This window comes from Corythoichthys intestinalis, chromosome 15 (genome assembly GCF_030265065.1).
Source record: "Corythoichthys intestinalis isolate RoL2023-P3 chromosome 15, ASM3026506v1, whole genome shotgun sequence".
Classification (NCBI taxonomy): domain Eukaryota; kingdom Metazoa; phylum Chordata; class Actinopteri; order Syngnathiformes; family Syngnathidae; genus Corythoichthys; species Corythoichthys intestinalis.
In genome coordinates this window covers 16,350,940-16,375,559 of record NC_080409.1, presented here as the reverse complement: position 1 = coordinate 16,375,559, position 24,620 = coordinate 16,350,940, and the positions used below count along the sequence as shown (strand labels likewise).

The 24,620-nt window shown below is 39.7% G+C and overlaps 1 protein-coding gene across 1 annotated transcript in view; it reads left to right on the top strand.

The window, feature by feature from the left end:
- The window catches only part of plcb2 (phospholipase C, beta 2), a 47,945-nt gene that overhangs the window by 8,875 nt on the left and 14,450 nt on the right, over positions 1 to 24,620 (top strand). The window contains exons 4-26 of the mRNA XM_057859418.1: positions 1,263 to 1,403; positions 1,754 to 1,833; positions 1,914 to 1,967; positions 2,049 to 2,124; positions 2,221 to 2,321; positions 8,141 to 8,301; positions 8,394 to 8,540; positions 8,626 to 8,783; positions 9,255 to 9,337; positions 10,116 to 10,200; positions 13,660 to 13,870; positions 13,964 to 14,043; positions 14,151 to 14,247; positions 14,459 to 14,543; positions 14,661 to 14,785; positions 14,979 to 15,130; positions 17,101 to 17,265; positions 17,366 to 17,465; positions 19,343 to 19,447; positions 19,587 to 19,651; positions 23,724 to 23,802; positions 23,875 to 24,261; positions 24,366 to 24,549. Of these exons, the coding sequence (XP_057715401.1) occupies positions 1,263 to 1,403; positions 1,754 to 1,833; positions 1,914 to 1,967; positions 2,049 to 2,124; positions 2,221 to 2,321; positions 8,141 to 8,301; positions 8,394 to 8,540; positions 8,626 to 8,783; positions 9,255 to 9,337; positions 10,116 to 10,200; positions 13,660 to 13,870; positions 13,964 to 14,043; positions 14,151 to 14,247; positions 14,459 to 14,543; positions 14,661 to 14,785; positions 14,979 to 15,130; positions 17,101 to 17,265; positions 17,366 to 17,465; positions 19,343 to 19,447; positions 19,587 to 19,651; positions 23,724 to 23,802; positions 23,875 to 24,261; positions 24,366 to 24,549 (2,921 nt within the window). The remainder of the gene's footprint in view (positions 1 to 1,262; positions 1,404 to 1,753; positions 1,834 to 1,913; positions 1,968 to 2,048; positions 2,125 to 2,220; positions 2,322 to 8,140; positions 8,302 to 8,393; positions 8,541 to 8,625; positions 8,784 to 9,254; positions 9,338 to 10,115; positions 10,201 to 13,659; positions 13,871 to 13,963; positions 14,044 to 14,150; positions 14,248 to 14,458; positions 14,544 to 14,660; positions 14,786 to 14,978; positions 15,131 to 17,100; positions 17,266 to 17,365; positions 17,466 to 19,342; positions 19,448 to 19,586; positions 19,652 to 23,723; positions 23,803 to 23,874; positions 24,262 to 24,365; positions 24,550 to 24,620) is intronic.

Here is a 24,620-nt window from a genome sequence, read left to right as displayed (position 1 = left end):
TGTATAAGGTATCTACTCCCCAAATTTCCTCCCTCTATGTTGAAAAAACCTAATAGGAAAGGCCTTTTTTAAAACTTCTTTCTGTCGCCACTAGTTGGCACTGTAGAGTTGATGCAAATGACCCCTACAAGAACCTTCAGGGTATGACTCTCAACAAACACGGGAAGTTTGGCGCAGATATGTTGTATATCTGCCGAGTTATGATTGTTCAAAGTTTTTGGCGAGACAAATTGTTGACGGTCATTTTCACTTCCAGTTTGGACCTTTCCGCTTCAACGAAAACTCAAATTTTTCATCAGGCACCTGAACACATGTCTTGAGGCTCCCGTAAAACAGGTTTGAGGTCACCAGATTTTTTTCCCTTGGAGGAGGAGCCTGTCTCGTAAAAAAAGGCATTTCCTGTTCTCACTAGGGGGCGCTAGGCCTAATGAGTAATGTTTCAATGCACTCGTGTTAAGGGTGGGATACCGCACATACATGCCAGATATGAAAAAGATTGAACGTTGTGTCAAGGAACTATTAGTCATTTACTGAATTTGTCATTTTGCCGAAAAAATGGCCGACTTTGGCACCACGCCCAGGTCAGACCCGTGAATGAAAACGCACCATTTTCAAAACTCAAGATCTCATATGTCTCATGAACAGTCTCACCAATTTTGAAGATGATTCAACTAACTCCCTCGGCAATAAGGTCTCAAATGTGCAAATAACTATAATTATAATAACAAAACCGAGGAACCACAATGGGTTACCTAAAAAAAATATTGTCACCTGCATGTCCATACTGTTCAGTTATGGATGTGTTCTAAGTCAAATAAAATCAAATAAACTTTTATTTGTTTAGTCCAAATCACAATAACAGTTACCTAATTGAGCATTGTAGCTTTTTTTTTTTTTTTTTTTGCCCCTCAGGTAAGACTAATGCCCACCCACACCTGGCATCCTGGTAACACCATTGTGCTTCTACTCATAGTCAGCTGGAATCAGCTCTGGCACCCCCGCGACCCTCCTAGGGACAAGCGGAGCAGATAATGAATGAATGATAATTTAACTTCTGCAGAATTGAACATTAAACACTGGACAAAATCCACATGGCGCTTTAAATAATGTAAATAGCCTGAGGCCCTGAACGTTCCGGTCGGTTTTCAAATCTAATAACAGATTTTTTTCAAGCAGAGACTTTTTTTGTACATTGTTAAATGTGACGAGTGCCTTAACTTCACCACATCTTATTGCAACTTATTTTCTCCTAACTTCTCCAGCACCCAAAGGTCCGAAATGTGTTTAACCTCGATTTCCCAGACAGTAACCACTTGGCCAAAACGCTGACTGTTGTTTCTGGTCTCGACACTGTCAACCTGACCTATGATAACTTCTTTGCCTCTAAGGATAAAGTGACGCAGGTAATAAAATACAGCACTGACTGTTTTTGGCATTGCCTATTTCCTAGAGATGTTTACAATGCTGGCTTTCTGTTGCTAATCTATTGCGGTGAAAACAATGAAGCTTCATTCTCTCTGTTTGTGGTCTGTATTAGACTTTATGATTTCAATATCCGGGTTTTACCAACAGTAATGATATCAGCATTGCTATTTGTTCAAACTCCTCACGCACTAGCAGTAATCTCATTTCTTGGGTTGCAATTATTTCATTGCCCTCTAGTGGTAAACAACTGTCACTTCATATGCTTTTTATGTAGAAACTAGTGATGACACTCGAAACTCAGATATTGTTCTCATTAAATGTACACCAGAACTGGGCGAATGACATTCTTGCTATTGCCTACAACGCTGCAAGAAATAACGCCTGCAGACAAATATTCTTGGACAAAATGTGAGTGGACATCCTGTGTGAGCCTGTGAGTGAACCTCCAATATTCTATTTTTAATTTGTTATCATTTCCAATGCATTAGCTATGTTCGGATTTGTCTCCAGACGAACAAAGATGGCAAGATCCCTGTAAAACAGTAGGCAAACCACTCAGTTGCATTGTTTGGGATACTCTTATGTATATTGTTTACAATGTGTCAATATGATGTATATTTCAGTATTTACAAAATGTTCCCCGCTGATAAGAAGAGAGTGGAAAGCGCACTGGTGTCAGCACACCTGCCCAAAGGAAAGGTTAAAAATGACATTTTCCAACTTGCTACAACTTGACATACTTGTTATCCACGAGTGATATCGAGAGCTATAGGTAATGTTAATATCCTGTTGCAGTTTGACAGTATAAAGCCTGATGTCTTCACTGAATCAGCGTTCAAGATATTCTTGGCAAATCTCTGTCCTCGCCCTGAGATCTATGAGATCTTCACTTCTTAGTAAGTGACACCAACATAATCCAAATGTTTTTGTTATTCTATTAACATTCTCATATTATTTTATTTTTTTAAAGCAACACTTAATAACCTTTCAACCTACATTAAACATATTCTTAACTTTTGTGATTAAACTTCGACATAGAAGTAGTTGAATGTCACCTCTGACATGGCCCTAGGGTAGGGGTCAGCAGAGCCGCGGGTTGCTCTTTAGCGCTGCCCTAATGGCTCCCTGGAGCGTTTTCAAAAATGTTTGAAAATGGCAAAAGATGGGGGAGGAAAATATATTTTTAGTTTTAATATGGTTTCTGTAGGAGGACAAACATGACACAAACCTTCTTCAAATTCGTTATTGTTGTAATGAAGATAAGCGGCTGGAAAAATACACATATAGCGTATTTTCCGCTCTATACGGTGCATTAGAGTATAAGGCACTTGCCTGGCACAGCCAGACTATTCTCCCTGTATTTTTCAAACACTGTGAGAAATAGTCTGGGACCCAGCCCATTAACGGCCTCTCGAGCAAGGTACAAAATCAACCGTCCAATCAGATTTGTTTATTTGCGTGACGTGTTCTTAACGAATAACGTCACTCTTGCGCGCCGAAAGTCGTCTCTACAACAACACAGATGGCGAACGGGAGAGCCGAGAATCTGTTCCAATCTGCGGTAAAACCAGTTTTAAATTACCAAAAACACATCGAAACAAGTCATTGACAACAGTCAACATGGATCGCGCTAGCCATGTTGAATAAACTTCTCCAATCTCCGCTCACGCTAATTACTTGTCGCTTTAACAACGTTACATCTGCCTGTCGCTGATTGGTCCACTCCGCTGTCTGTTTGCTGTGGCTTGCTCTGCCCTCGGAATTTGATCCGCCGCACAGTCGCCAGTATCAATCGCTGGAACAGCGTTGAGTCTGGTATATCAGGCAAATAAGGCACACGTTCAATAAATGGCCTATTTTAAAATCGTTTTCATGTATAGGGCGAACTCAGCGCTTAATTTGTAAATCATAAGTTGCTGGAACGCAAAGTACATATGACAGCACAGGGATGATGAGATGGGCACAGGTCCCGGAATATACGCAGAAAATGGTGCTGAAAATAACACGCAAATGCCCACTTGCCATGCTGTGGGATTTACAAGCACTCAATTTCAGATAATATCAGATAATAGTATAAATGTTATGACAACAATTTACAATTATTTAGGCCATACTCTGCACAGCACGGGCAATTGCCCACATAACTACAGGTGGGACTTGCAGTACACAGACAGCAATTAGTTTCTCAACGGGTCTAACTTGAAAACATAAAAAAAAATCCGAGATTACAATAAATACCACAAACCCATTCTGTTGCGAGTTTCATTACTTCTCCCTGTCTTCTCTGGCCCCATCCTGGCTGACTGCTGGCACTTTAGCTGGCCCCCCACTCCACTATAACGCGTAGGATGTGTACATAAAATAACAAAAAGGGGACAAGCTACCACTTATGCACATTTATTAACAAAAATAAATAGATTCACCTTGACCACTCGTCACTCGGGAGCTCAGCGGTTCGCACACACCAGTCCGCAGATGAGCTCCAACATAAAAGTAAGCAGTAACAGAAGAAGAAACCATTCAATATACAGTGGGGCAAATAAGTATTTAGTCAACCACCAATTGTGCAAGTTCTCCTACTTGAAAAGATTAGCGAGGCCTGTAATTGTCAACATGTGTAAACCTCAACCATGAGAGACAGAATGTGGAAAAAAAACAGAAAATCTCATTGTTTGATTTTTAAAGAATTCATTTCCAAATTAGAGTGGAAAATAAGTATTTGGTCACCTACAAACAAGCAAGATTTCTGGCTGTCAAAGAGGTCTAACTTCTTCTAACGAGGTCTAACGAGGCTCCACTCGTTACCTGCATTAATGGCACCTGTTTTAACTCATTATCGGTATAAAAGACACCTGTCCACAATCTCAGTCAGTCACACTTCAAACTCCACTATGGCCAAGACCAAAGAGCTGTCAAAACGCCAGAGACAAAATTGTAGACCTGCACCAGGCTGGGAAGACTGAATCTGCAATAGGTAAAACGGTCGGTGTAAAGAAATCAACTGTGGGAGCAATTATTAGAAAATGTAAGACATACAAGACCACTGATAATCTCCCTCAATCTGGGGCTCCATGCAAGATCTCACCCCGTGGCGTCAAAATAATAACAAGAACGGTGAGCAAAAATCCCGGAACCACACAGGGGGGACCTAGTGAATGACTCTCAGAGAGCTGGGACCACAGTAACAAAGGCTACTATCAGTAATCCTGCACTGCCAGACGTGTCCCCCTGCTGAAGAAAGTACACGTCCAGGCCCGTCTGCGGTTAGGGTTTAGGGTTAGGGTTAGAGAGCTAGAGAGCATTTGGATGATCCAGAAGACTGGGACTGGGAGAATGTGTTATGGTCAGATGAAACCAAAATAGAACTTTTTGGTAGAAACACAGGTTCTCGTGTTTGGAGGAGAAAGAATACTGAATTGCATCCGAAGAACACAATACTCACTGTGAAGCATGAGGGTGGAAACATCATACTTTGGGGCTGTTTTTCTGCAAAGGGACCAGGACGACTGATCTGTGTAAAGGAAAGAATGAATGGGGCCATTTATCAAGAGATTTTAAGTGAAAATCTCCTTCCATCAGCAAGGGCATTGAAGATGAGACGTGGCTGGGTCTTTCAGCATGACAATGATCCCAAACACACCGCCAGGGCAACACAGGAGTGGCTTTGTAAGAAGCATTTCAAGGTCCTGGAGTGGCATAGCCAGTCTCCAGATCTCAACCCCATAGAAAATCTGTGGAGGGAGTTGAAAGTCCGAGTTGCCCAACGACAGCCCCAAAACATCACTGCTCTAGAGGAGATCTGCATGAAGGAATGGGCCAAAATACTAGCAACAGTGTGTGAAGAGCTTGTGAAGAGTTACAGAAAACGTTTGGCCTCCGTTATTGCCAACAAAGGGTACATAACAAAGTATTGAGACGAACTTTTGGTATTGACCAAATACTTATTTTCCACCATGATTTGCAAATAAATTCTTTAAAAATCAGACAATCTGATTTTCTGTTTTTTTTTCACATTCTGTCTCTCATGGTTGAGGTTTACCCATGTTGACAATTACAGGCCTCTCTAATATTTTGAAGTGGGAGAACTTGCACAATTAGTGGTTGACTAAATACTTATTTGCCCCACTGTAGATAAAGCTGTGCCACCGCGTGGAGGGTGTCGCAAGGAACATCATTTAAGGAGGTGACTGTTACACCAGGTTGAGCTTAACCTGACCAGCTGCTGCCACGGTAGCAGCCTCCTGCACCGGCTTGGCAGGCTGTCCGTGACCCTGGCTAGCTGCTGCAGTGCTAGCCTACTGCTGCACCCGGTCCTGACCGTTAGCATAATCGCTGCAGCTGCACCTCATTGCTTTTCTGACTCATTTTGAAACATCTTCCTTCTTTTTGAAAAAACAAAAGACAGTAAATGGAATTGTCTTTTTGGCATGTTGAAATACCGTTTGGTCCTGGCTACTTGCTCCCCAGATGCCGCAAATTTCCAAAGGTTTTTTTTTTTATTTTTAATTTTTTTATTGCCAGGGGCGTGATTTCTTGGTCCAGCTTTTCAGTGCATCAACAAATCTCCGACTCTTTCAGATAACATTAAATTTATTAGATATTATTATATATATTATTATTATATATTTTTTTTATTATACACATTATCATTTTATTTTATACATTTAAAAAAATATATGTATATATTATTATTATTATTTTCTATACATGAGAGGTGCCGGAGCTGCCCAAATAAGTCCCGCAGCCTAGGGAGATCAAAATCAAGAGGTGCCAGATCTGGCACAAATGAACCCCTGGGCGGACTGCATTATAAGGCGCAGTAGTAGTAGTCATAGTAGTGGTAGCAGTAGTGGTTGGTGTTGTGCTATGCATCCACAAGATGGAGCTGAGCTAAATGGAATGTCGTGCCATGATTATCCAATATTAATCCATATACAATATGTATAAGGCGCATCGGATTATTACCCTTTACTTTCAGTGCAGCAAACTCACTCCAGAACTTCAGTGAGGATCTCTGAATGATCCAATGTTGTCCTAAATGACCGATGATGATAAATAGAATCCACCAGTGTGTAATCAAGTCTCCGTATAAATGCACCTGCTCTGTGATAGTCTCAGGGTTCTGTTTAAAGTGCAGAGAGCATTATGAAAACCAAGGAACACACCAGGCAGGTCCGAGATAGTGTTGTGGAGAAGTTTAAAGCCGGATTTGGATACAAAAAGATTTCCCAAGCTTTAAACATCTCAAGGAGCACTGTGCAAGCCATCATATTGAAATGGAAGGAGCATCAGACCACTGCAAATCTACCAAGACCCGGCCGTCCTTCCAAACCTACTTCTCAAACTAGGAGAAAACTGATCAGAGATGCAGCCAAGAGGCCCATGATCACTCTGGATGAACTGCAGAGATCTACAGCTGAGGTGGTAGAGTCTGTCCATAGGACAACAATCAGTCGTACACTGCACAAATCTGGCCTTTATGGAAGAGTGGCAAGAAGAAAGCCATTCCTCAAAGATATTCATAAAAAGTCTCGTTTAAAGTTTGCCACAAGCCACCTGGCAGACACACCAAACATGTGGAAGAAGGTGCTCTGGTCAGATGAAACCAAAATTGAACTTTTTGGCCACAATGCAAAACGATATGTTTGGCGTAAAAGCAACACAGCTCATCACCCTGAACACACCATCCCCACTGTCAAACATGGTGGTGGCAGCATCATGGTTTGGGCCTGCTTTTCTTCAGCAGGGACAGGGAAGATGGTTAAAATTGACGGGAAGATGGATGCAGCCAAATACAGGAACATTCTGGAAGAAAACCTGTTGGTATCTGCACAAGACCTGAGACTGGGACGGAGATTTATCTTCCAACAGGACAATGATCCAAAACATAAAGCCAAATCTACAATGGAATGGTTAAAAAATAAACGTATCCAGGTGTTAGAATGGCCAAGTCAAAGCTGAATCCAATCGAGAATCTGTGGAAAGAGCTGAAGACTGCTGTTTACAAACACTCTCCATCCAACCTCACTGAGCTCGAGCTGTTTTGCAAGGAAGAATGAGCAAGAATGTCAGTCTCTCGATGTGCAAAACTGATAGAAACATACCCCAAGCGACTTGCAGCTGTAATTGGAGCAAAAGGTGGCGCTACAAAGTATTAACGCCAGGGGGCCGAATAATATTGCACGCCCCACTTTTCAGTTTTTTATTTGTTAAAAAAGTTTAAATTATCCAATAAATTTTGTTTCACTTCACGATTGTGTCCCACTTGTTGTTGATTCTTGACAAAAAATTAAAATTTTATATCTTTATGTTTGAAGCCTGAAATGTGGCGAAAGGTTGCAAGGTTCAAGGGGGCCGAATACTTTTGCAAGGCACTGTAGATACAGAGAATGTGTTGCCTTCATTTTTACGGCTTTTATAAGGCTTTCAATTTTTTGTGGCTTCAGACATATTTGTTTTTTTGTTTTTTTTGCTCCAAGTATGGCTCGTTCAACAATTTGGATTACTGATCCCTGCCCTAGGAGGTCTGTGTCACTTTCACGTTAACTAAGCAACGTCTCGGAGAGCAGAAATTAGTATCAAAAGTCTAAGTCCCTAAACAGATTCGATGTGCAGGAACATCTGGATATAACATTTATGACGTTGTGTATATGCCAATATAACGCAATAAAACACCTTCAAATCTGGAGTTGTTGTCCCTCACTGTGCCTTCCAGTTCCAACAAACCCACCATGACTAAGGAGAACTTCACGAAGTTCCTCAACGAGAAGCAGCGGGACTCCCGGCTCAATGAGGAGCTGTTTCCACGACTACGACAGGATCAGATAAAAGCTTTGATGAACAAATATGAACCATGCAACACCAATTGTAACAGAGGTTATGTCTTCATGCCACTAAATTGTCCTGTGTTCAAGTATTTTACTGTACCATAATTTATTTATTATTATTATTATTTTTTTAATCTGTAGGTCTGATTACCCCAGAAGCCCTCTTGTCGTTCCTGATGGGTCCTGAGAATTCGGTGGTCATGCAAGACAGGCTAGCTAGGTGTCAGGACATGACCCAGCCCCTACCACATTACTTCATTAAGTCCTCTCATAACACATACCTGACAGGTCACATGTCATGTTGTTTTTTTGAGCGTATAATTGGTAGCTTGACACCTATTTTATCATTAAAAGTTAAACTACTCTTTCACAGCTGGCCAGTTTTCCGGTGTGTCCTCCCCAGAAATGTACCGCCAGTGTTTGTTGTCTGGTTGCCGTTGTCTAGAATTGGACTGCTGGAAGGGGAAACCTCCAGAAGAAGAGCCCATCATTACACATGGCTTTACCATGACCACTGAGATCCTTTTCAAGGTACATACATGCCTGAGTGTTCAGCAACAATTGTTAGTCAAATTCATTTTTTTTTTGCTAACTACTTTCTTTTTTGGTGGTGTTTTAACATGGATGTGTAAAATACAAAAGTTACAATTAAAGCTTTTAAACTAATTGTCTGTTTTGGACATATTGCCATTTCACCTTTATTATCTATACATAATGTGGCGTGAAGTAAGACCTTCATAACAAGCCAATATATTAATTGTTTATGCTCTAGTATAGCAATAGAGTATAGGTATACAAGAAAGACGAACACACAATTAGGCATCCTCCATTATGCTCCTGGAATCAACACTTCCAAATAAGGGCAGCAGCAAATTTCTAAGCAGAGGTCCAGTTGAGCATATCTGTCCAGTTTAGAAAAAGTCATACAAATGTTTGTTTTTTAAGTGAATTTTCCGCTCAATGAGCTCAATCTGATTGCAAAAACTGATCATTACACAACAGGATGTGATTGAGGCCATTGCCGAGAGCGCCTTCAAGACCTCACAATATCCTGTTATACTTTCCTTTGAGAACCATGTGGACTCGTAAGTTTTTTTTTTAATTGATCTCTTTAAAAAATCCTTTAAATGAATACATTATAATCATACACGGAGATTAAGGGGGGGTCGAGGGGCATAGGCCCCCCCGGTGGCTGAAATTATCACTGCATGTAATTGACTTTCCTATATTGTAGTATAAAATTAAGAATTTGCCGGTAAAATGTTTTCTATAAAAGTTGTAAAGCAATGAAACCACCAACAAAAATGGAATGAAATGAACAAAAAACATATTTTTATAATGGGTCATAATTAATTTTCGAACAGATCATGTAACTAGCACCATAGAGATGGTCATTTGCTTTGCTTGGCCAAAACCAATTGAGGACAGAAGAGCAAGATGGATATACGTTTTTTTATTTTTCAAATCTACGCTTTCAAAATCGACACCAACTACTGAGTGAGAACCAAGGATTGAAGATATGGACCATGAACCGCCGGAAAGCACGGCCAAAATGGTGAAAAACTGAAAAACGCCCGCACTCACACACAATATGCACACGCACGTAGCTGGGATGCCTGTATCTACAAACATGGGCTAAGCTACTAACCGAGCATATATCTTCAAAGTGAATTTTAATGCTGACACCACGTTTCGGGGTCATCAACATGTTTTGCCCCCCAATCCACAAAAGTCAAACTCCGCCTATGATTGTAATGTCACCATGCTGCATGGATACTTGATGCCAATGAAGATTTTGACTATAAATGAATGTGTCAGCTTAGCAGAGCAAACCGTGGCACATGTTTTTGTGCTCTGTTCTAGAGTGAAACAACAGGAGAAGATGGCCAACTACTGCAAAACCATATTTGGTAGTGCCCTGCTGACAGAGCCTCTAGAGAAATACCCAGTAAGTGCTCCAGTGCTGCACCACAGACGTTGACAGTAAAGTTAAGCTATTTTTATGGCAGAACATTAGCTGTACATCAGGTTATGTATCAGCTAAACCCAGTGACAGGCTGTTCATTTGCTACCTGGGCCTTCAGTGGGCACTCCACATCGCAATAATAGACAGGATCAAAAACACAATGAAACAGTAAACAGCTGTGCCACAAGCATCATCTGGAGCAGTTCAGAATCAATATCTGTCTAATGAAACAACAAAAAATAATTAAACAAACAAACAAACAAACAAATTATGCATGTTTGTAAGTCATCACTGAATCAATTGAGTGTCTGTAGTTTCTACTTCTTTTGTGTTTTAGTTGTGCATACAGTTTATATCACTTGCAGCATCCTTCCTGTATATATAGTATGTAATTATTTGTTATAGTAGTTGGGGATTGACATTTGGGTCTCAGAAACCTATTCTGAATGTAAGTCAGCCGAGGCAAAGTCCTATTACTGGAGGAGCTTTTCTAGTATGATTTGGGTGATTTCAGTGAGCTCAGTTAAAGCGGGTTAAAGGGATCCACGGATAGAAAGGCTTGTAGTTCTTCTTGATGTTTCAGTTTTTATACACGTCACATAGTTACGCTGCCGGGCTTCCAGAGTATGACTCTAGTGACATAAACATGTCATCTGTTCAACCCTTTCAATTTGAACCCGAGAGGAACATCAATGAGCATGACAGCACTGTCGATATTTCACAAAACGAGCAGCAAAAGCAGAATGAACAGGAAAGATGGGATGAGACTAGATGAGAGTAGGGGGGAAAAAAAGATGCTCTTCCAAAATTGGCTACACCGGTGAAACGTCCTACAAGAGGCGAATTTGACACCCAAAGTACTACGGTGCGCTTTCAGCTTGTTTTGTTTAGATGCATAGAAACAGAACATACTAAAGATGCCATAAGAAAATACTTAAACTTAGTAATATCAAATAAGAGTGGTTTAAATATGCTACATGACTGATTTGGTCAACAAATCAACAATCTGTTTTAAAGCTAACACAAGAAAAAAAATGCTTTAAAGTATTAGAGGGAAACACACGCAAATAGTATTTTGAGGCAATGAAAGGTAATTAAAGCCTCAATAAAAACAAAAATAGTAAGTACTCGCCGCATTTAGCCGATTTGCGCGTGTGTTGGACGTCTCACCGCATAGAAGGAATTGCAGAAGACTGGTAGTGTTCGTCTAGTGACATCGACCATTAGAGGCGTGCAAAATTTCCGATTCTTAGATTATTTGCAATTCGGCCATGGAAGATTCGAGAACGAGTCACAAACATCCAAATTCCGATTATTGAATTATACCAGGTAAAGCGGAACTAAAACACAGTCAGCGTGGTCTTTGGAACGCAATGAGAAACGGACCGAGATAATAAAAACAATAATACCTGACTGTGGCCGACAGCCGCTACAAACAGCACCCAGTTGCTAGTTGCTACAAACGTACGGCAACATACGGCTATGGTAGCTATCACATACGTATATGTACAACTAGATGTGAAATGACGGACGACAGCGGCGTTAGAACATGTATAGAGAACTAGATCCGAAATGACAGACTTGCCGGCGTTAGTAAACAGCCATAAAGCAGTAGACTTCTCTGGAAGGCTCTGTTGCAGCGATCCTATTCCACTTTTTGTATAAAACATAAATTGGCAAAATTTTGACTTGAATCTATCTTTAAATGATGAAACAGTTTTGAAACTTTCACATGTCGAAAGTTGACAGAAGGGAAATTATGGAACTTTAACGGTTGATTTACAACATGAAATTAATTGAACGTAGTTTACAGCTGCTGATACAGAAAGAGGACTTGAGTATTTTATTTAGTGTTTTTAACTGTTAACTTGATACTGAAATAGGAGTCAGGTTTAGCCCGAGAGGATTTTTGAACAATTTTGGAACTAAACCGGGGGGCGTGCATCAATAATCAATTTATAATCGAATCGTAGCCTATGAATCGTAATCGTAGTCAAATCGTTAGGTGCCCAAGTCCCACCTCTATTGACAATCTATGTCAGGGGTGTCAAACCAATTCTACAAAGGGCCAAGAGGGTCCTGGATTTCATTTCAACCAAGACTGCACAAACATTAACCAATGAATTTTCTGCTGAAATAAGCAGCACCTTACGGTGGCCGAGAAGTGTCAGGCGAAATGCAAGGTCCAAACACTTTGCATATAGAAAAAGCATGAACCCCAATTGCAAACGGTTATGTTATGTTAATGGAGCGTACCAACTCTTTCCCTCTGTTATTTTAATGAAGCGTACCAACTCTTTCAATAACAGAGGGGTGTCCTAACAACTAGCACAAATGAATGGCACCAATTCGGAACCATTTTGCAATAAATGAGGGACGTCATCACTCGATATTAATATCTCAAGCCCCCCACTTTACCGCAAAATGGACCCGAATTTTTTTGTGCTCTGTTCGTGCTAGTTGTTAGGACACCCCTCTATTATTGAGAGAGTTGGTACGCTCCAGTAGATGCGGGAGCTAAGCTAAGAAAAAGCTACGAGTGACATCCCCACTCGAAATTAATATCTCAATAAAAGCATAATAATGTATCTACAAAACCGTTGAAGCACAAACGTCTTTTTTATTATTATTATTTTTTTTTTTAACTTCTGGGTCATCGTCTTTGCAATTGCCTTGCGAGCCTTTTGCGGTCGTGCTGCGAGCCATTTGCTGTCGTGTTGTGGCAATTGGCGTTCGTGCTTTTGCCAATTTGCAATCGCGCTTTAGGAATTGGGGATTGTGTTGTGGCAATTTGCATTCGTGCTGCGAGCCATTTGCTGCCGTGTTGTGGCAATTGGGGTTCATGCTTTTGCCAATTTGTGATCGCGCTTTAGGAATTGGGGATCGTGTTGTGGCAGTTTGCATTCGTGCTTTTTTCCTTTTGCAAAGCGTTTGCAATTGGGGTTCGTGCTTTTTCTGTTTGTAAAGTGTTTTCGCCTGACACCTCTCGGCCACCATACATTTCAACCAAGACTGCACAAACATTAACCAATGGATTTTCTGCTGAAACAAGCAGCACCTGACTGCAATCAACTGATTACACTTGTAGGAGATCAGATTGGTGAAAAGATGACGTCTTCATTGGTTGGAAAGAAATCCTGGACCCTCTTGGCCTTTTGTGGATTTGGTTTGACACCCCTGATCTATGTCATCACCCCGAGCCTCCATTGCGCGCATTACACATGGCGCCCTCTGTGGGACAAAACATGTACTGAGTATTATAGATGTTTTGGATAAAAGGCAATATTTTATGTGTTTCTAATAACATATTTTTGTAAAAGAAAACAATTGTGGCTTATTAGAGCCTATAAGTCTTTAAGTCCGAGGTTCCCTTTAAAAAGAATAGCTGGTTGAGCCACTGACATTGAATTCCTTCTCTCTCTCTTTTACTCTAATGATTAGCTGAAGCCAGGTCAGCAAATCCCTAGTCCATGTGAGCTCATGGGCAAGATCCTAATCAAGAACAAGAAGGGAATCCACGAGAACACCAACCATATTACCAAAAAGAGCAGCACAGTAACCAGTGAGCAGATGACAACCGTTGCTTCACCCGCTCAAAACACAGACCCACCTTGCGAGGATTCCGCCAACCCAACCGGCCTAGAGAACCAGGGTGAACAAGACTGACCACAAGATGAATCTAATCCCTTTCCACAAACTGTCTTACTTAGATATAACCATGTTTTTTATGTTGTTTAACCAAAAGGAGACCTGGCTGGTGAAGACAATGAGGAACAAGAAGACACAGAGGAACAGGATGAGGACAAGATGAAGACCTCCGACGAGGTAGAGAATGTTGAATGTTGACACCATAACCAGCCTATTGCTCTGTTAATCTATCATCCTTCTCCTGTGGGAAAGTATCAGTTTAATTTCCTGTCAATCTTTCGTAGGGTACAGCTGGACAGGAAGTCACAGCCTACGAGGCGATGTCATCATTGGTCAACTACATCCAGCCTAACAAATTCATCTCTTTCGACAATGCCAGAAGTAATTGTTTGCTTCCTTAACAAAAGCAGATTTTAGAATATGTTAAAGTCTATCACTGAGCTGACTAGTTTAAAACATATTTTTTCAAGTTAGCATTCTACACTTAGCTCTGGCCTGTCCTTTTGAGAATTCTTTATTTTATTTTATTATGTTTGATGTTTATTTTTATTTTTATTAGTACTAGAATGACAATGTGTCACCTGCTTTTCAGAAAAGAACAAGAGTTATGTCATCTCATCTTTTGTGGAGACCAAAGGGGAAGCTATGATTGCCAAGACTGCTGTTGAATTTGTTGAGTATCATTTCATGTTGCCAGAGACTGTAATAGGCTAAAATATGGCAGGCTCTTTAAAATACAAAAGCACATAAATATAATAGAAAAATCATTCCTCCTTAACACTAAAAACTATCAGATATAATAAAAGGCAGATGAGCAGAATTTACCCAAAAGGAACAAGAATGGACTCATCCAATTTCAACCCCCAGAACTTTTGGAATGTGGGATGCCAAATGGTGGCACTCAACTATCAGACGATGGGTAAGAAAAATTTGCATCCCAGGAACTTGAAACGCTAATTGTAATGATTTCTTATTTAATTGGGAGACTTTCTTGTCTTCCACCACTGTAGGTCAGTGTTGCACCTTTTCAACACCCTTCTGTGCTCTGACTGTCAACAGCTCCTGCAAAGAGAGAGGAGTGAGGCCTTAAGTGGGTTTATTTGTCTTTTCAGACTTCCCCATGCAGCTGAACATGTCTTTGTTTGAATTTAACGGGAGGACAGGCTACTTGCTCAAACATGACGTGCTGCGACGCAGTGACAAGACGTTTGACCCTTTCTGTGACAGGATTGACACCGTTGTGGCGATCACACTAACCATCAAGGCAGGTTTATAGGCTCCTAAATCACTAGGTAGTTGATTTCCTCAAGGTTAACATATGCAATCATGGGTACCAACTTTAATGTAACATTACAGGAAAACAAAAGATGAATTACGAATTGGGGGCATCCAGGACTTCGCATGCCGAAACAGCCACATCTGTCTTTCTAGATATTTTTGATTGGAAATGATCAGGTTGCCCATTTTCAAGCTATTCTTGCTGGTTAAAAACACCTGCTATCTTGATGATGAGGACAAATTCTCTTCAACCCATTGGTTGCCATGGAGGGTGATAGACATCCAAATTGAATGTTTATTGAGTGACGATCTAAATTCACACCAGAAGGACATAGAGAGCCAAATGTGGCTGTGGAGCCACATTTTGAAAGAGCAAATATTCCAAATATAACTTTTAAAATAAATATCTTTTCTCAGATTGTATTAATCAGATTGATGAACATGGAAAACCGCTTTACTCCAATTCATATTTTGCGATATTTTGGCATCTTTGGTGGTTATATCGGTAATTCGCAAAAAATGGTGATACGCACTTGCACACTGAGCGACAACATTTTGTGGCTACACCGACAGTCTATCATACACTACTGTAAATGTACTTCATTACATTTAATTAACTGTCAAAAGATGCAATAAGATGGAATTGGCTCGTTGCTCCAGAAAGATGACCACAACATACTGTGCAGTTAGGCATATGCCGATAACCGGTTTCAAGGTATACCGCTGTGTCAAAATGTCACGGTTTCAAAACCGCAAAGAATTTCCGTCATACAGTCCCTAAGGTATTAGCTATTTTTTTATGTACCATACTGTATATGCATGGGGAAATCCCTTGCTTGCAGCTGCAAGGCTCAACCCTCCTTCACCTATTGTTGCTCGGTGTCATTGAGTCAGCTATGCTACACGATGGCTGGAGGAGGTTAAACTCCTGAACTTTTTTGCCCCCATCGAAAAAAACAAAATCACTGGGATGGGAATACTTCGGCTACATAAAAGTTACAGACGGCCGCGGCTTAGAGGAGGAGGACCAATCGACATGTAAAACCTGTTTGCGGAGTGTGGCTGCTAAGGAGTCAATACCTCCAAAATGATTACGCATTCATACAAAATTAGAGGTAAGTAAAACACTATTATGAACGTTTCCCACAAGCTACAGGAGTTAACTCGAGCGTGTTTAGTGTGTCGAGCGGTGGTAAAACATGTGGTTTTTTTTCTCTCTGGCAACTGTCTGTGTTGAGAAAGAGAGTGTGTGTATAATGTAAACATGATACGAGTCATACACACGTGCTTTTAATGGAAAATAATTCAATTATTTTTGTTCTGATGATAATAATGTTAAGCTGTGGCTGTGGGTTCACACTCACTTAAAGGACTGCACTTATTTGAATGTTATTTAGAATTTTTTAAAATTATTATTATTTTAACTTAACATTATCCTTATGTTCCAATTTGCTGATATGTTTTGAAAAATAAAAAATCCTGTGCAATATAAAAAGTTTTTTTTTTTTTTTAATCCCAGATATCTCAAAGTAACTAATTTTAGAGCTGTAATTGCAATACCGTGATACCGTGAAACCGTGATATTTTTGCATTAAGGTTATCATATCGTCGGAATCTCATACCGTCACATGCCTACATACAGTAAAACAGTAAACTAGAACACAGTCACAGATGGTACATGAGGTGAATGGAGGTAAAAAAAAATCCATAAAGTTTTTTTCTGGAGAAGAACACGGACATCAATAGGCATGGGGAAAGACACAAACATTATCTTGTTTAGAAGGTATTTTGTGGTTCCTGGAGAAAGTTGACAGTGTTCCTATTACAATCAGAGACAAGTGGGAACAGTTTGATGTTTTTTTGCATATCTTACATGTCCTGATTTGGCACGTGTAGTACAACGATTGAATGTTCCATGCATGTCACTCATACAACAACAAAAAATGTTCTCACCAGATCTATTCAGGGCAATTTCTGTCTGATAAGAGTGTAAAAACTGGAGTTGAAGTGGAGATCATTGGGTTGCCAGGAGACCCCAAGAAGAAATATCGCACTAAGTGGTCCACTACACCCAACTCCATTAACCCCGTGTGGAATGAGGAGCCTTTTGTTTTTGACAAGGTGCATTCCAGTTCACTGAACATGTTTATAAAGGATGTGTGTTGCAAAAATATTACTTTTGTATTGATGCAGATGAACTATCCAATAATATTGTTGATAGATTCTTCTCCCAGAAATGGCCTCTCTCAGAATGGCAGTCCATGAGGAAAATGGCAAATTCCTTGGTCATAGAATCATTCCCCTTGACGCCATTCAGTCAGGTCAGTACAAAGTAGAAATGAAAATCCTAAACATCAAACATTCTGGCAGCGGGGCTGGAAGTCAGTCACAGTAGGGGGTGCTGAGGATCTTTTTTAGTTTTTTGCCATCATAAATGAGCTGTTTCGGTCCAAATTTGTCACTCGTGCACAATGGCAGTACACACGTATGCTGGATAGTTTACGCACTATTGCTAGGCTACTACAAATACAGTGTTCTATTTCACCTACAGTCTGTGTTGGAGTTTTTGTATTGGAAATAAAAGCGCCTGTGTATTATAATGCAACTCCCCGAAGCTAGACAAACACGTTTGAAAACTAAAATGTCCAATAACCCTCGATTTAATGCCCCCTTTTCACAAATAGCGCCTTATTTAACATGACGCGGTGGTCTGCCAAAATATCCTACATGGCAAAACGTCTACCAATGCCTAGTGCACTTGCGCACGCATGCGCACATCAGTTAACAGCAACGAGTACTTAGTATTTATGTTTTTATAGAGTCTGTTTAAACTTTCCGTTGCATCAAAATACTTTTGGCATGTGTTTTCCTCTGATAGCTTTTAAGCACTGTGTTTTCTTGTGTTAGCTTTAAAGCAGAGTGTTTATCTGTTGACTAAATTAGTCACGTCGTGTATTTAAACCACCCTTATTAGATATTATAACGTTTACGTATTTTTCTTGGCATTTTTTAGTACATTCCTCCTGCATGTATCAATCATCTTGGTAGTACTTTGGATGTCAAGTTCACCATTAGAAGGACATTTCGCCGGTGTAGATATTTTAGAAGAACACCGATAGCAAGCAAGGTGTATATATAATATATATTTAATACCCAAAGTTAAATACAGTATTGTATCAATGTATTTGTATTTATTCTTAACCCCACCCTCCACCCCCACCCCCACAAAATCTACCAAAACACTTTTTTCCCCCAACACCAGGGGGTGCTGCAGCACCCTCAGCACCACTACGTCCTGCGCCACTGAATTCAGGTGTATTTTTGACAGGACAGGAACTAAAAAATTGTCTCTGAATTCAAGTACCTTGGAGTGACACTTGATTCCACACTTCTTTTAAGAGCCACATTAAAAGAATATGTATTACAGTGAAATTCAAAATGAACAATTTAAACAATTATGACCTTTTATAATACTCGAGGCTGCCAGAATATTTCTGCATTCACTGATATTATCACACATGGAACATTGCATTACATGTTGGCAAATGGCAGGTGTAAATACTTGCAGTACCATAGAATCACTCTATTAAAACATTAAAAGTCTTTGCTGGAAAACCAATGCCGTTCCATGTTTGTTGCATATTTAAAAAGTACAATTTATTGAGCCTTGAGAATTTAATTTTTTTTCAATGGCTTATCTGATGTTCAAGGTATTACATGGCTGTCGCTCGGCTCTTGTATTATTGGAAATTTTGGCAAATCAGCAATGTAGCTATCTTTTCAAGAGTTTGTGTCACAGTCTCAGTCCCCCATTCCACTCCTTTTACACGGCCAGTGTTTTTCCCAGTCCTTTCTTTACTCTACCTGCTAGCCACATCTACCTCATCAGCCCAATTCTGCTCACCTGCCAAGACACATACGACTCATTTTAATCAGCATATAATCCCTTCCAGCGCTTATTCACATTGCCAGATCGTTTTCTGCATTATGCCAGACTTTCCTGCTGGTCATCAGCTTGATCACCCAGCGGCAACTGAACTTCATGAGTTGCCTGCCTGTCTGTCTGTCTGTCCGTCTGCTTGCGTGCTGGCCTGTCAATACTGAATCCCTGTTAAATAAACTTTTGTCACAATTACCCATCTGTATCCTGTCCCTATATTCGGGTCCAAACTACATTGATGACAGTTTGTGCCTGCAGGCTTCCATCACATCTGTCTACGCAGTGAAAGCAACATTCCACTCACTTTGCCAGCACTATTCGTGTACATTGAGGTGAAGGACTACATCCCTGCTGCTTTCGCAGGTGTGTGTGTCTTTTTCTTTCTTTTAAATTTAGTGAATGTGGTGACAGATGGGTTTTGGTGGAGGTCATTGGTAGCTTGGTTACATTCAGTGAAGGCGCATCATTTTTTCACAGATAAATAACCATGTTCATGTCTCAGAGTTCACAGATGCTCTATTCAACCCAACCAAGGGGACTGAAAAGATGACAAGGACCCCTAAAGAGGTAGATTAAAAAGTGAACATGCTATATTTACATAAAGCTAACATACATACAGTGGTATGAGAAAGTATCTAAACCTTTTTGAGTTTCTCACATTTCTGTATAAATACACTATCAAATGTGATCTTTGTCAAAATCAAACAAATGAAAAAACAGTGTCTGCTGTAACTAAAGCAACCCAAACATTTATAGGTTTTCATATTTTAATGAGGATAGTATGCAAACAATGACAGAAAGGGGGAAAAAATAAGTAAGTGAACCATCACATTTAATATTTTGTGGCCATCCTTTTGGCAGCAATAACTTCAACCAGACGCTTCCTGTAGCTGCAGATCAGTCTGGCACATCGATCAGGACTAATCTTGGCCCATTCCTCTCGACAAAACTGTTGTAGTTCAGTCCGATTCATGGGATGTCTGGCATGAATTGCTGTATTTAGGTCATGCCACATTATCTCAATGGGGTTCAATTCTGGACTTTGACTTGGGCACTCCAGAACGTTTATTTTGTTCTTCTGAAACCATTCTGAAGTTGATTTACTTCTGTGTTTTGTATCATTGTCTTGTTGCTGCATCCATCCTCTTTTTTAGCTTCAACTGTCTGACAGAAGGCCTATGGTTTTCCTGCAAAACATCCTGATAAACCTTTGAATTCATTCTTCCATTAATGATTCCAAGTTGTCCAGGCCCAGAGGCAGCAAAACAGCCCCAAATCATGATGCTCCCTCCACCATGCTTCACGGTGGGGATGAGGTGTTGATGTTGGTGATCTGTTGCATTTTTTCTCCACTCATGATGTTGTGTGTTACTCTCAAACAATTCAACTTTGGTTTCATCAGTACACAAAATATTTTGCCAGAACCTCTTTGGAGTGTCCAAGTGCCTTTTTGCAAATATTAAACGAGCAACAATGGTTTTTTAGACAGTAGTGGCTTTCTCCGTGGAGTTCTCCCATGAACACCATTCTTGGCCATAGTTTTACATATAGTTGATGTGTGCAGATATTGGACAGTGCCAGTGATTTCTGTAAGTGTTTAGCAGACACTCTAGGCGCCCTTTTTTACCTCTCTGAGTTTTCTGCGCTGAACTTTTGGCGTCATCTTTGGTGGACGGCCACTCCTTGGGGAGAAGCAACAGTGCCAAACTCTCTCCATTTGTAGACAACTTTTCTGACTGTCGATTGATGAACATCCAGACTTTTAGAGATGGTTTTGTATCCTTTCCCAGCTTCATACAAATCAACAATCCCTGATCGCAGGTCTTCAGACTGCTCTTTTGACCGAGACATGATGCACATCAGACAATGCTTCTCATCAAGACATTTCTTACCAGGTGTGTGTTTTATGGTGGGCAGGGCAGCTTTAAACCACTCATCAATGACTGGGCACGCACCTGACTTAAAATGTTTGATAAAAATTGGTTTCAATTGCTCTTTAAGTCTCCTTAAGTAGCAGTGTTGTTAATCTTACTTACTTACTTACTAAAAAAGTAATTAATTACAGTTACAAATTACTTCTCCCAAAAAGTAATTGCGTTAGTAACTCAGTTACCTGAATGTAAGAGTAATTAATTACTTGGCAAAGTAACTGGTGATAGTTTTCATGTTTTGTTTTTTTTTCTAAAAAAACAAAACAAAAAAAAAACACCAAAATAACTAGTCAAACAATGTGAAGTTTAAAGTAGGGCTGTCAAACGATTAAAATTTTTAATCGAGGTAATTACAGCTTAAAAATTAATTAATCGTAATTAATCGCAATTAATCGCAATTCAAACCATCTATAAAATATGCCATATTTTTCTGTAAATTATATATATATTCTGTAAAATAAATTGTTGGAATGGAAAGATAAGACACAAGATGGATATATACATTCAACATACGGTACATAAGGACTGTAGTGGGCATTTCACTCTACTGTCATTTAAATCTGTCTATGCTGTCCTCACTCCGAAGCGTCTACTTTTTCCAAAGCTAGACAGCTAGTGAACGATGCCTTAATAATCAGACTTCTTCCTTTTTCATCTGATTTATTCATAAAATGACCTCAAACCATTGTCCTCTTTGGACCGTCGTAAAACTACAAAAAAAAGTACACAAGCATTGCATTAGCAACAACGTTAGCTTAGCACGCTATACAGGTTCACTAAACATAAACAAAAAGCGTCTCATACAAAAAATATAACATTTCGCTTACTAACATAATACGTACATTCTTTACAACAACCATACTTACGGACAAATCTTGTCTAAGGATCATATAAGCACAACATTACAACGTAGGCGTCAGCCCGAGACGTCGTGCAGCCATATTGAACGGCAAGAAAACAATAAACCATGTCGCAAAGCGACCACAAGAGTTCGCTGTTAGACAGGACAAAAAGCCTTGCTGTAAAACTTACCAAAAGGCAGAATACTGTCTGAGCGGGACATGTGCGTTAATTGCGTCAAGTATTTTAACGTGATTAATTAAAAAAATTAATTGCCGCGCGTTAACGCGATAATTTTGACAGCCCTAGTTTAAAGGTTTTTTCTTTACCCTAAACTTAACTAGACACAGGGTATTGCGGATATTGCGATAATTAGATGGTAACCTTTGCTATGTGTGGAAGTCATTTAATGTTGTGAATCAACCCTTAAAGTTGTTAAAATTGCTCCCGTTATTGCATTAGTTTCCTTCTGTCTACTTTTGACATGTTTAAGTTTGAAAACTTTTTCATCATTTAAAGATAGATTTAAGTCACGATTTTGCCGCTTTCGGAGCATTTTAGATAAAAAGTTACTTAGGTTCGCTAGAAAAGGTTCTCTACAACAGCGCAAAAAGGCTACTGCTTTAAGAAGGCGGCTGTTTACTAACTCATCTAGTTCTTTATTATACATGACTGTCATTTGCATCTAGTTCTGTATATATGTGATATCTACCGAAGCATCATGTGTCCTAGTTTGTAGGCTATCGGCTACAGTCAGGTATTATCTCTCGGTATTATTGGAGCCACCTAGCAGAGTAGCATCGCGTTTGCAACGGCGTCACCCTCCCTTGCCTCACTCCTGCTCTGCTCTCTCGTCTCCGTGAGTCCGTCTTTCTTAGACTTTTCTCGCGTCAGTCAACCAACAAGGTAACGCACGCCTTTCCCGCCTCAGTAACGGTAACTGCGTTGCCACAATGAGAAAAGTAATTAATTAGATTACTCACTACTGAAGAAAATAACGCCGTTAGTAACGCTGTTATATTCTAACGCCGTTATTAACAACACTGTTAAGCAGAGGGTTCGCTTACTTATTTTCCCCCTTCTGTCATTGCCTGGTCATGCTATCCTCAATAAAATAAGAAAACCTCTAAATGTTTGGGTGGTTTTAGTTAAAGCAGACACTGTTTTTTTTTCATCTGTGTGATTTTGACAAAGATCAAATCACATTTGACGGTGATTTTATGCAGAAATGTGAGAAATTCTAAAAGGTTCCGATATTTTTCATACCAAATTCTGAACATCTAATATTTGGTCAAAGGGTTGCCTATTTTTGTGAGGTATTATAAAAAGTATTCAGCAGGAAATAAACAGCTAATAAAAAAAGAGAAAAAAATAGGTAGAGCCTACCTTGACATACCTGTTTTAGGCTGTACAGGGCAGTATAAGATTTAGAGATTTAATTTAAAAAGGAATAATTTGTGAAGAGCGATATTTTTTCCGCCCAAAAAAATGTTTTAACAGTACATAGATTAAAACTGACTGTGCTTCTCAAACAACAGTTAGACCTTTAAATATTGCGACATCGGCACAATCGATTTTAAATGTTATGACAAAGATGTGCTTGAATTTGAAGGTGTTCCTCATCTTCTATTTTAAAATATATTTGAATATTATGTCATTTTAAACATTAAAGGAACACAGTAGTTTAACCCCCTAGTTGCATGAACAACCTTTAAAAATATAATAAAATGACATTATAAGACATGATTCTAATTTTATTTTTTAATTTTGGTAAATGACTTATCCTACAGAAAATCTTGCGTTTATCGCGTCTGTGCCCGCTCATAAATTGTGAGCCCCCATAACATTCCTTTTTATTCCTAATGCAGTCATCCTCAGACTACATTTGTCCTTATGAACTGCCTTTTGTGCCTCAAACTGAAGTGACAAACGAAATGGTACCAGCAGGTAACTCTTTGTAAAAGTGAATGTCTTCACTTATTTCTAGAAAATCTGTTTAATTACTGTTGTCCCTCCCAGATGAAATTACACCTTCTGAACCAAGTCCACCCATGATTGATGGCACTGAATCAGCATCCCACGATGCTTCACCTGAAGCGAGTGGAGAAGACACTGCAGAAGAGAACTTGCCAGACACTCCACAAACTGAAGACCTTTTTCCGGATGCTGAACCAGAAAGTTCTGTATTAGAGACACCTCAGGGTGAAGACACTGTCTCTGAGGATGACATAACTGAAGCTGAGATGACCACCAACGACATAGAAGAGTCAAGCAGTGACTCTTTGAACTGTGAATTAATCTCAAATGATGAACTGGTTGAAGATGAGGTTCAAGGAGAGCCCGGTCCATTAAGTACATCAGCGGGATATGCAGCATCAGATAAATCATCTTCAGCTTGCAGAGAAGGTATTTGCTTTATATGTTACAAAACACCCATTCCTAGGCAATGAGGAGTTTATTATAAAAACATCCTCTTTTGAAAACAAAAACAATGTCTCCTTTTGCTGTAGAAACATCCACCCTGACAACTGCAGAACTAACAGAACACAAGAGCTACCTGAAGGTCATTAAGCGTCAGGAGAAGGAGATGAAAGAAATGGAAAAGAAGTACCTGAGAAAAACTGAAGACCTGAGCCAGAAATATTCAGATGTTTTCAAGGCCTGTAGGAAGAAGGTCTCAATAAAGAAAAAAGAGTACGTGGAATTATTATACATTGCATTTTTTTTTTTTTTTTTTGTTGAAGGCCATTCGAGTCACTCTCCAC